The 11,911-nt window shown below is 36.8% G+C and overlaps 1 protein-coding gene across 1 annotated transcript; it reads right to left on the reverse strand.

Annotated features, from left to right (window-relative positions):
- Window positions 1–678: 678 nt before the first annotated feature.
- dhrs9 (dehydrogenase/reductase (SDR family) member 9) lies at window positions 679–8,837 on the reverse strand. Its single transcript, XM_026912539.3, has 5 exons — window positions 8,483–8,837; window positions 6,578–6,890; window positions 5,960–6,218; window positions 4,764–4,927; window positions 679–4,270 (listed from the first exon to the last, which is right to left on the reverse strand). Exons 2-5 carry the CDS (start codon window positions 6,888–6,890, stop codon window positions 4,050–4,052), a joined length of 957 nt encoding a protein of 318 aa, XP_026768340.1. The 5' UTR covers window positions 8,483–8,837; the 3' UTR covers window positions 679–4,049.
- Between the last annotated feature and the right edge of the window lie 3,074 nt (window positions 8,838–11,911).

The raw sequence follows: 11,911 nt of genomic DNA on the forward strand, positions 1-11,911 counted from the left end.
ATCTATCTATCTATCTATCTATCTATCTATCTATCTATCTATCAATCATAGATATCTTTAGGCAGCAGTGAGTGATTTTCATGTGATGAGAACTCCAAACAGATGTAGGGAGTCAGGAAGGATCAGGCAGGTCCACATTACAGCTCCAGGGTCTCCAGCTCAATCCTGACCTTTCGTGTGGAGTTTTTTCGTTGTTTGTTTGTTTTTTATTTATTTATTTTTTTTATCAGAATTCTTGGTTTTCCCCCCACCTCCCATTAATATGCCAGTAGGTGAATTGCCTGCTATAAATTGTCCCTAGATGTGATATAGTGTTCATGGTAAGCTCCAGACACAAGCACAACTTATCAATCATTTAACAAGTTCTGTCCATTGTGGCTACAGTGATCATGAAATGTATTGCAAATAAAAAAATAAACTTAACACATGCACAGTAATCTGTAATCTACCATCTTATTCAGCTATCCCACTGTCTGAGCCCAGTGTTTTTCCATAGAGAAAAAAACCACAGCCACACTACTACTACTACACTACTGAAAAGTATCAAAGTATCAAGTATCATAGAGCACTGCCATTCAAACTGTGCCATAAACGCTGTGAGCTGTATTATTTCCAATGCATTAATTCAGCTTCATATTTCTTTGATTAGAGGTAGTACTATAGGCCTGTTCGAAATTGTGCAGTAAAGTGGATTTTTATTGTCATTCCATCCATATACACTTATCCACATACATGCCTATACATGTTTAACTAGTTCCAGAAAACAACTGACATGCAGCATAATAAAATAAAAATAGGACAAGGGAGTTAACACTAAAAAACAGGATCAGCAGGATCATCAACAAATTTTTGCAAAGATGAGTAAACCACCTGTGGGAATTGTGTTGAACGCTTAACTGAAGTTTTGCCAAGAGGAAGCATATGGAGCCATCAGTTAACTGATATGTAAGCTGCAGGGCATTCATCAGTGTAGGGAGTTTGATCTTTATGTGCCTAAGACTAGCATCTCAAAGACTATATTATGATTGGTATAAGCGTCACAAGATAGTAGTCATTCAGGAAGGACACAGATAATTATTTCATGACTTTAGAATGGTCTTGCAGTGCTTCCCTAATGGATAGAGAGTCGGACTTGCAACCCGAAGGTGAACCTGAAGGTTGTAGGTTCGAGTCTCAGGTCCGGCAGGGATTGTGGGTGGAGGGAGTGAATGACTAGCGCTCTCTCCAGGGTCAGCAATATGGCACCCCTGGAATGGATAGGGTTAAGGGCCTTCCTCGAGGGCCCAACAGTGACAGCTTGGTGGTGTTGGGGCTTGAACCCCCAACCTCCTGACAACTAACACATCACTGTGACAGCTAGCTAGTTAAAGATTTTAATATAGATCATTGCAATTTTCATATATCATGTATTCATATGTATGTCATATGTATTCATATCAAATATCCCCAAAATATCTGTAAAAATAAAACCCATATAATACTAGAACCTAGAATATATATTCCCATTATCCCCTGCTCTCTTACCAGGTCACATGTCAGGAACTGATAATACCACATAAAAATGTTTATATATTTCCTCTATATTTGTATTGCTAATTGCAAATATAATTTCACTTCAATTTTATAATGCCATAATAGTTATCAGCATTATGCCTACTATTTCTGCAATTACTTCTTTCTCAATACAGCTTTTGTTCTAATTTTTTTTTTATTCTAAAAAAACAAAACAAAAAATTCTTTGTCACAGTTTTCCAGCTTCCCTAAAATTTATTCAATCTTCCATACAATTCCTGTACATATAACTCATCCAGAATAGGCTACTGCAATCAAATATTTGTCTTAAAAATCTACATTCAGAGGGAATGCTCCAGGAAAGGTGTATGGATACAAACTGAAATCAAACCATCAGACTTATAGAAATATCTGAAATGCCTTTTTTTGATATTTTATAAACACAAACACAAGAAGAATAACCACACTCCCCACCCCCCGCCCAAAAAAAATGAGCAGAAATGCCACTGTGCCTTCATTACAAAACGTCTCAGTCTTTCTATCTGCACTACATGTCAGCCTAGACAAACATCTTTTAAAACAAAACAGTGCTGATTTTAAATTCATTTCCAATTAAGAATAATCTTCTTTGCTGCAACCACGCTAGTGATCAAGACCTGTTGCTGAGCTTGAGAAAAATCAGCCACAGAATCAGAATACCCATTAAGTGCTAAAGCAGGATCATTCTGTATGAAACATGCTGTAGTCTAGGGGAAATGTCAAATACAAGTCTGCGACCATAAGAAATCATTCAGAATTTCTGAATTCAGATAAATTTAGAATCTTTTTTTTGAAATTCAACCTCTTTCTTGCCGTTAATAAAACAAAATACCCCAACACGTTGTACATTTTTGAAATCCTCAAGCTAATTACTATCAACATGTTAAGGAAATATTTATATCATATTCTATATATGTGGGAATTTGGGATACATATTCTTATTGTTTTAGGCCATTACCTTCTTGCTCAATGACACTTAAAATCATCCTTTAGTATCTTGATATCATTTCTCATACATATTTGCGATTTTCCCCCTCGGCTCATTGTTCATTGCAAGAGTCATGCTCTCAGGTCCCTAACAGGCACTAGAGTGCCCCACCCCATTTGTAAACAGCACTCCCACACACTGGGACTCAGTGCCTTGTTCTAAGAAGTTTGTTGCCTCTTGTATTCTAGATATGAGAGGGAACTAGCTCCTAAAATCCTTCTTGTTCTGTATATTAAAGCTATCATGTTATTCATGCTGGGTAGCCACAAAACATCACCTCAGTTTCATGTCAGTGGACCTGGGCAATGCATATTTATATAGAATAGAAATGCTTTTTTAGGTTTGCTTGACAAGAACAGGCATTCTGATTCATTCATGTCCTACCCTTCAGGCAATTTCTAGCACCACAGTATTTTCAAGATGCATACAGGCAGCCCTGTTGCCTCTGATGGCCAGATACGCAGTATTTAGATGACTGGCTCCCATCAAGGAGTAGACAATCGGAGACAAGACCACTGTCCTCAGGCATATTACAGCCCTCTGTGACACCTGCCACATCGGCAGGAAGCTTGAATACTTGAGAATGCTCAATGTCAACCTAATGTGTGACAGACAATTATAGCATTCACCAATCACATTTGACCAGGTTGATATATTCTGTGCTAGAACTGTTAACTGCTGCCACAAATAACTAAGGGTGCAACCAAACACTAAACGCCAGAGACAGAGACATGTCCACATCTCAGCAGGTGGGTCTTCAGCTGTAACTCACTGGAGAACAAGGCTTGTCTCATGAAAAGGTGTCACTTTGGAGAGAGATAGTCCCCATGGATGCCTACTTCAAGTTCTAGGAGCAGAGTGATGCCCAAGAGGCACAGTAGGCATGTGGAGCCCCAGTGTGAGAGTAGAACACATCAATGTGGTTCAATCTGATGGAGCTGGACAGTCCTCTAGAGCAGATGACAATTGCCCATAACTGGCCTCACAGGCTACTCTATTCCCACCTCTAATACTGATTCTGCCCACATTGCAGCAATTCCTCAATCAATCTCCTGCCACCGAGGCCACAGGTGCTCTCACTAGTCAATGGAACATTTTGAAGGGGTGAAAAATGCTAGTTACATGTGCAACTGTGATTCTATAAACAGTCATGTTTACATGTCATTCCGAGTCATATGACAATGGTATTTGTATAAAATAATTGATTACATGGTCTCATTACTGTATGTATACTGTAAGTTAGTAGATACAATCAATAATTACCAACAACCCGTTAACAGGAAAGAATAATTTTTACAAATTTTTTCATCCAGTCAGTTTATGTTCTTGCTGCTCTGCCCCTCAGGCGCCGTCTCACTCTCGAACCAAACTATCCTAATTATTTATTACTAATAAGTATTAGAATTACTGACATGTAATATTACATTTGATTATTTTGTAGATTTTAGTGATTAACGTCTTGTGACATTAGAAAAGGAATACAATCTCTGTACAAGACTTATGTGGCATATTAAATGAAAGCCTTAGGTTTGATACTGTGTTTTAATAGTATGGCATCAGAGATAAAGGATGGCATGTAGGACAGAGGCAGCCAGAAGAATTTTGCGTCCCAGCCGGCAGAGTAGCGGGTGCGAGGATGGACAGCAGAGACAGCATGTGCCATACAGCTCACCGCTTTCATCAGATCTCCATCCACCTTCTTCTCCATCTCCTCCGACAGCTTTACTTTCACTAAAATAGGTGAGACATGCTGTATGAGACTTATTGTATTATTTCTCTTAAGCATTTGGTAAATTGTTAATAGGTTCCTATTATACTGCAGTTCACTGTATGTTTTTTTTCCCCCCAAATGATTATAAGTATACTTTGCATATAGAGTAAGTATGTCAGTTTCAATTTTCAATTTTTCCTACATTGTGTCGTCCATATTTTTTTCAGGTGCAGCCAAATCTGTCTGATTAAATATATGGTTTGCTTTAACAAGAAAAAGATATTAAAAATACAGATAAACAGGTTGTAGTAAAAGGCTTTTATATGACAGTCACACTCCAGCTTATATTTTAGTAAAACAAGAATACACTTCACTTTTCCTTTAGATTATGTTGCTCATTATAGGTACCAAGTCATAAAGAGTTAAAAATATTCATTAGTAGTCTGTAATCGCTCAGTCTATTTGAACGCAAGATATTAATGATTTCTCTATTACAGTGTGTGTTCAGCTAACCTTGATCAATGTAGTCACTTCCATAGTCATCCCTGACATCTTGTGGCAGTCTGTCCCATAATTTCTGAAAGCTGTCCTGTAAAACACTAGTGTTTGACATGCTTGTTTTGAAGAATCCTGGTTCAATGCACACTACCTTAACTCCAAATGGTATCATGTTCAACCTGTTAAAAGCGGACAACATAAGTTATCTGAATTATTGGTTTGGACAGCAGTTAAAATGATAACATTACAATTTACAATAGATCATTTGTATTCAGAGATGTTAAGCATTAACTATAGACTTAAGCATTGCATGCAAGTGTTATTTTCTTGTGATATATCCAAGAAATGAGCTGAATTAAATCATTCAGCATCACCATTTGACAATTTGTTGTAACAAAAATATTTAACCCAAAATTCATGTAAATTCACATAAAACATTGGAATGCTATTTGAGGTCAACATTACATAAAGGTATGACACCATGGGATATTCGTATGAATCACAATATCCAACAGCACTTTTCACTCTTCAGATTCTCAGATCATGATTTCTGTTGCTGTAGGTACCAAATTACCTCAATTCCTAAAGTGAAATAAATTTTCAGAAATTGCAAATGATTAAGACTAGGACTATTCATGACAATCAGCATCAATATATTCTCAAAACGTCTCCCAATTCTGGTAATTTGTCTATCTTCAAGCTATCACATGACAGCTAACAGGGAGGGTGGCATGCACTTCCTCTGAGAAACGTGAAGCCAGCCACTGCATCATACTACTCAGTGCAGTTGACTCTTGGTAGAAAGTGCTTATGCCTTATACATGAGCCCATTATTGGCTATGACTAGTGTTGTTCTGATTGTTTTTATGATGCATCATTTTACACCTGGGAGTATATCTCAACCATAAAGCATGATTGTCTTCATCTGTCTGTATTTTCTATAGCCATGTCATTTCTATGTCTATATTTTTCAACCTTAAGGGCAAGTGCTTCTTTTTATGGAGGGTTGTTAAAACTTGACTGAAGTTTCCTGCCTCAAGAACAAGAAAAACCTGACAACTTTGAAGGTGTTCATGCAGGTAATGTTGACAATCTAAATGAGCCACCCAGACAATCAAATAACCACAGACTTAGCATGATTCTGTACTGGTTTAGTGTCAGTGTGATGCATTAATTTTATAAGTGCGTTGACATGACAGATGATGACTCACCTCAGGCAGTCATTGAAAGCCTCCACTCCATATTTTGAGACACAGTATGGTCCTGAAGATAAAGTTATTCTTCCAAGCACACTGGAGATATTGACAACACGGCCCTTAGCTTTCTTAATGAAGGGTAACACACTCATAGCCACAGCAATGACCCCTAATAGGTTCACATTGATCATGTTTTTAAAGTCATCAATAACCATCCAGTCAATGGGCCCTGATGGCTGAGATATTCCTGCATTGTTTACAACAGCCCAGAGACCTAAATGTCACATGCACATACACAAACACACACACACACACACAGACACACACACAAGAAGCACACTGTTGTATTTGCTGAGTGAATGATAATAATGTCTGTACAAATGAATATGTTAAATTGTTCCTAATCAAAAAGACAATATCTGATTAAACAAGACTAATGCAAGCCATTTCAAGATTTGGCAGTTGACTTGTCTAGTTTTAGATATGTATGACAGCTCAATCTCATTAGTCAGAAGATGCAGGCACTAGATTGAGCCCAGCATAAGAAAAAATTTGGTTTATACCCGGTAGTTTAAATTGTAAAATAGTCATAGTTTACTGTAGTAGGGAAATAAAACAGATGTAATCCCTTACCTTTGTCTCCCACCAGGGTTTTAATGATGCCTGCAGCCTTCTTGATGCTATCATTATCAGTAACATTTAATTGAACAGTAGAGAGTCTGGCTGAGCAGGCCTTCTTCAGCTCAACTTCTCCTTTCTCTGTGTAGCAGCCAGCAATAACACAGAAACCATCTTTGTCCAGATGTTTGGCCAGAAGGTTTCCAAAGCCTGTGTCACACCCCGTAATATAGACATATTTCTCTGATTTGTTTGGCACTTGCTTCAGCTCTCTAAACCACTGGTAGACATAGAATAAGGCCATCAGCCCTAAGATATATAGAAACATCTGTGTAGAGGAGTAAAAGAAAGTAATTTTAGAAAAAAAAAAACATGTTTTCACTTTTTTAATTATAGTTGTGGAAATATGAGACTGATAATAGCAGATGGGTGCAGTAGTCAAACAGGCAGAGCTCAAAACATGAGCAAGCTGGCTATTTGCCCAAAACCCTAGGACTTAGCCAAAATTCAGTCTTGGGTGAAGAAGCAAAGGATCAGGTTGTGAGGAGCCAGGGAACTGTCGAAAGACCTTAAGTACTTTCTCTATGGTTGAACCACCACAAAGCAGTTCTCTCTGATAAAATTTTTATTTAAATTTTAGATCTGGATTACTATCCATTGTTAAAAGTGCTATATAAATAAAATGGAATTGAATTGAATGCTCCAGGCAGTCTCTCTTACTCCACAACTGCTTTGCATACTTCAGATTCATTACCCCTTTCTGCACCAAACCTTCTAGTTATACGAAAAATACAGGCAAAAAGGCAGACCTCAGATTCAAACAAACTGGCTAAATGTAAGCAAGGCGTAGGAAAAAATTCAAAGCCATTTTCAGTTAGACACGAACAGGGTAACACAAAATAAATATTCAAACTAACTGAGGTGGAAAAAGAAACAGGCGAACACAACCAGGAAAATAATCTAATAACAAGATGGGCATGTAGACAGGACCAAAAACAGAAATCAAAACAAAAGTTGTCACCATGCGTGTCTGTATTCACGTAAGTAGCAAACTGATGGTGGCCTCACCTTTTTTCAGTTGTCTATATATTAAAGAAATTTTCATTGTTATGTATAAAATGTCCATATATTGCATGCTTACTATTTTTGTCCCTTTTATAAGAATGTTAAGCTATGTGGTTTTGTTTGTAGTATAGAATATATAAATATCATTGGTCATGGTAGATCCAGAGCCTATCCCGAGAACCCTGGATAGGAACCCAGAACACAGTAGATGGGAGTTTGTGACACTTACTGTCTGCCACCCTACATCAGTAGAAGTATCCTTAGTATCCAATGATATTTTTTCTTCTACATTAAGTTTCTGTGGCTACTAATTATAATGGTAATAACACTTGATGGTCAAGAGGTAAGACTGATGGACAAAAAACAGCCAAAACAAACCAAAAGAAATTGATAAAAACAATTGAGTTTAAGCAAAGAAAAATCTAAACTGAGATAAGAGGAAGATAAAAGAAGAGAAAAGTGCAGGATACATTCTGTTAAACATGAAAAAGAGATCTGATATAAAGGTCACACAAAACATGTGAAAGCAATAACTACATCCTCAATTCTGTTGCTATTTTTACTTTGAGCAACAGTTGCACTGCACTTTGTGTGTGATGTGTGAGCTTAAATTTCAACATTTGTTTTTCCTTTCCTCATGTGCCTTTTTGCAGCTGTGGTGTTGTATATAATACATGGTACATTTTAATAATATTTGTAATATTGGGGTACCCCTTGTTAAGCACACACCAGTCAACAATTACCTGACTTGAGCAGGTGACCATGTGCTTCCAGGTAGAAGTCTTATGCTTTAGAAGCAGACAGTGAAGGCTGAGGTGTGGTACTATGATTTGGTAGAAAATAGAAATGACTTACTTTAATTGCAGGGAGAGCTTTACAGATGAACTTGCCTCCGTTCCACCGTGTCCTTATTTAAACGAGCTGTTTCCCCACGATCTGTTTACGATTTGCAGCAATGTTCACTCACTTCTCTTCACCTTCCTGTGGGCTCTTTTGCGACTGACCTGATCCATCAGACGGCTCTATAGAGTTGTTTGCGAATGAGTCGATTCTTTGAGTCGGTTTTCTTAAGTGAACTACGAGCCTGCTCGCGTGCCTAGAATTCATCATGAGTGTAATGTAATGTAATATATATACAGGGTTTGAAATTAACACAGAAAAATCAGCTGTGGGGGGTAAAGTTGTCAAATCACTAGCCAATCTGGCGGGTTACTTTTTATAAATAATGTTCACTCGTTAATTTCCTGGTAAAGCTCATGTAAGCCAAATCTGCGCAGTTTTAGCGCAAATACTCAACTCGTATGCCGGTATACGGTACTAAATACAGCATTATTGCGCAAAATGTGCGCATATGTGGCTTACTTGAACAAACCCGTCACTATGCAACAAATAACGGCGCGCTAGACTCGATACAGCTCTCGATACAACTCTGGACTCGAACATACTGTAATAATGTGGCGATACTCATTTTAAGTGAAATTCCGATTTTATAATAAATAATAATAAAATATATAATAAATGTTTATAAATAAAGATGTGACATAGTTAATCTGGTTATGGACATCTGAGCATTTGCTTAAGTGAAATTCAGATTTTATAATCATAAATAATAATAAAATATATAATACATTTTTATAAATAAAGATGTGACATTGAATTCTGCTTCTAGTGAAAGTTTAATGCAGTCCCAGAAGAACAACATGTTAATGCTTTTATTAATGCTTATGCTGAATTTAAGAATTTTTTTTTTTTTAGTTTTACATTTATTTGCATATATTTCATAACAAGCAGAATGCTAAATATCATGCTGTTTTGTCGGCTGGTGGAGATTCCAGTAAGATTCCAGTGAATAATGTGGGGTTAACTGCTGCTGATGGCAGGCAAGGAGCCGAAAGAGTCGGTTCTTTTTGCAGAGGTTCATTAGGGTTAAGTATTCAGCGCTGAGTCACTGAAAAGAGCAGGATTTCCTCTCTCTACTCTCCACCCTGCCCATCCTCAGACTCTGAAATGTGCCAGATGCGACATCTAGAGGTATTCTGAGAAAAAAATGAACAAATGGTTTCCATTACGTACTAGGACGTATTAAGGACATAACATGTCCCCAATAAAAGGCAACAAATTACCAGTAGAGACCTACAGGGGCCATTAGAGTTTGCATTAAAAGCTCTACAATTGCCATTATAACCATTCAAACCATTACAAATTCTATGAGAGTTTCTATTATTATTTTTTTCAGCAAGGTTGCATTAACTTGCCTCTCACGCGCCTTTCCACCAGGTTTCTCTCTCTCTCTCTGGCAGTAAAAGTTTCACATGGAGCTTTGCAGTGTGCGTGTGTATTGGACTAAAAAGACCACAGGGGGCGCCCACAACAGTGCCCACAAAATGTGACCTAACTTTAAAACTAATAAAAAAAAAGATCAATTCTTCACATAACTTTTATTATGCATTTGCTTTCCATCCCAATAATGGTTTTCATTATTTTTTATCTTCTGGGAAACATGTAAATATCTTATGTAGCTTCTGAAGGGCAGTACTAAATGAAAAAATAAGATATTTAATCAAAATAATAACAATTTAAACCGATCATCCTGTCCAAAAGTTTACATCCCCCTGGCTTTTAATGCCGTGTGCTGCTTTCCTGAGTATCAGTGAATGTTTGCAACTTTTGTAATAGTTGTGTATGAGTCCCTCAGTTGTCCTCAGTGTGAGAAGATGGATCTCAAAATCACAGTGCCACTGTTGGAAAGGGGTCAAATATGCAGAAGATGTTGGAATAGCAAAGAACGTGCAGGACCTGGAGGGTTTTTCTTAAGAACAGTGGGCAGTTTAACTTCTCAGGACTAACAAGGGACTCATGAACAACTATCACAAAACATAAAAACAGTCACTGATCATGCAGGTATCAACACACAGTATTAAGAATCAAGCGTATGTACAGTTTTGAGCTGGTTTATTTGTGTAAATTCAGTTATTATTGTGTCTTGTGGACTACATGTAAACATCTGTTATGTGAAATAGCTTACTCAGGGCAGTACTAAATAAAAAACAAAATATAATTTTTTGGAGCCTTCATTTAAAAAAAAAAATTATTAACATTTTGCAAATTTTGCGTATAAACTTATGACCCCAACTGTATTTCTCCTTTTAGAAAGCACACATATATTTTACCTATATGGCTCGTGTTACAATATCTTGAGTGACTTTTACCCCGGGTGATGAAAAAGATACTGATGTGGATAATGCTGATTAACATTATTCTGTCATGTGTCTTAACAAAAAATATCTTACGCACTATAGATTTATAGAAGTATTTTTTTTAAATAATATGAAACTTTCTTTAGGCCAATGTACAGACGTTGTATAATGTGAAACATATTGTATCATATTGAATCAGAGGTTGTCCTATTTTTCAAGAAACTTGTGTACTGCTCTGCAATTTTCACATACAAACTCCATCTCTCTCTACATATAGTGTATAACCTAAACAAAGTTTTATTCTCTAATACAAAGAACTGCGGGAAGCTTTAAGCAGTTGGCCAAGCCAGTATGACGCAATTTATGATGAGAAAATCAAGATGTCCTTGTATCAGTTTAAGTGCAGAGCAGATTAATAACTGATAATGATAATAACTGACAAATGAGCAGATATTCTTTGACCACGCGAGCATTGACCCCAAGGTATTTGTCAACATGTCAGTCTGTAAAACATTTTTCTCACAGAGTTGAATCTTTAATTCATTGTTTTAAACCATTTCTGATCTCCCCATGTAGAGCAGGGCAAAAATAATCATGTATCTCGTGTAACATTGCAGTGGATAGCATTATAGGTCCACCATGTGAATAATCATCCACCATGTGTACATTTATATAATATATAGAATATTAATAATAGAACACTGTGTAATATTGCATTATTATTCTTTTGAGTCTGTAGATATGGCCCTGGTTCTTGTTCTGTTTTGGTGGCATTTGGTTTCATTACTTTGTCTGTAGACTAATCCTACAGCACAGATCACACATTTGTAAATACCAGTAGAATGTGGTCATGCTGGATTAGCTATTAATTTGACCCTCCTTTTAAACATTGTTATTAAAGTGGGGCATCATAAAATGAGTTCAGTAACCTAAAGGCCATTAGTTTAGATCATTGCTGAATAGGAATATTTACGTGGTAACATAAAATACATGATTACAATTTTAGTCATAAAATTTCATTCTTTAGCCATACCACAATTTCATGTTTTATAAATGTTAGCATATCTAATTTACCCCAATTAACTCT

Source organism: Pangasianodon hypophthalmus, chromosome 5 (genome assembly GCF_027358585.1).
Source record: "Pangasianodon hypophthalmus isolate fPanHyp1 chromosome 5, fPanHyp1.pri, whole genome shotgun sequence".
NCBI lineage: Eukaryota > Metazoa > Chordata > Actinopteri > Siluriformes > Pangasiidae > Pangasianodon > Pangasianodon hypophthalmus.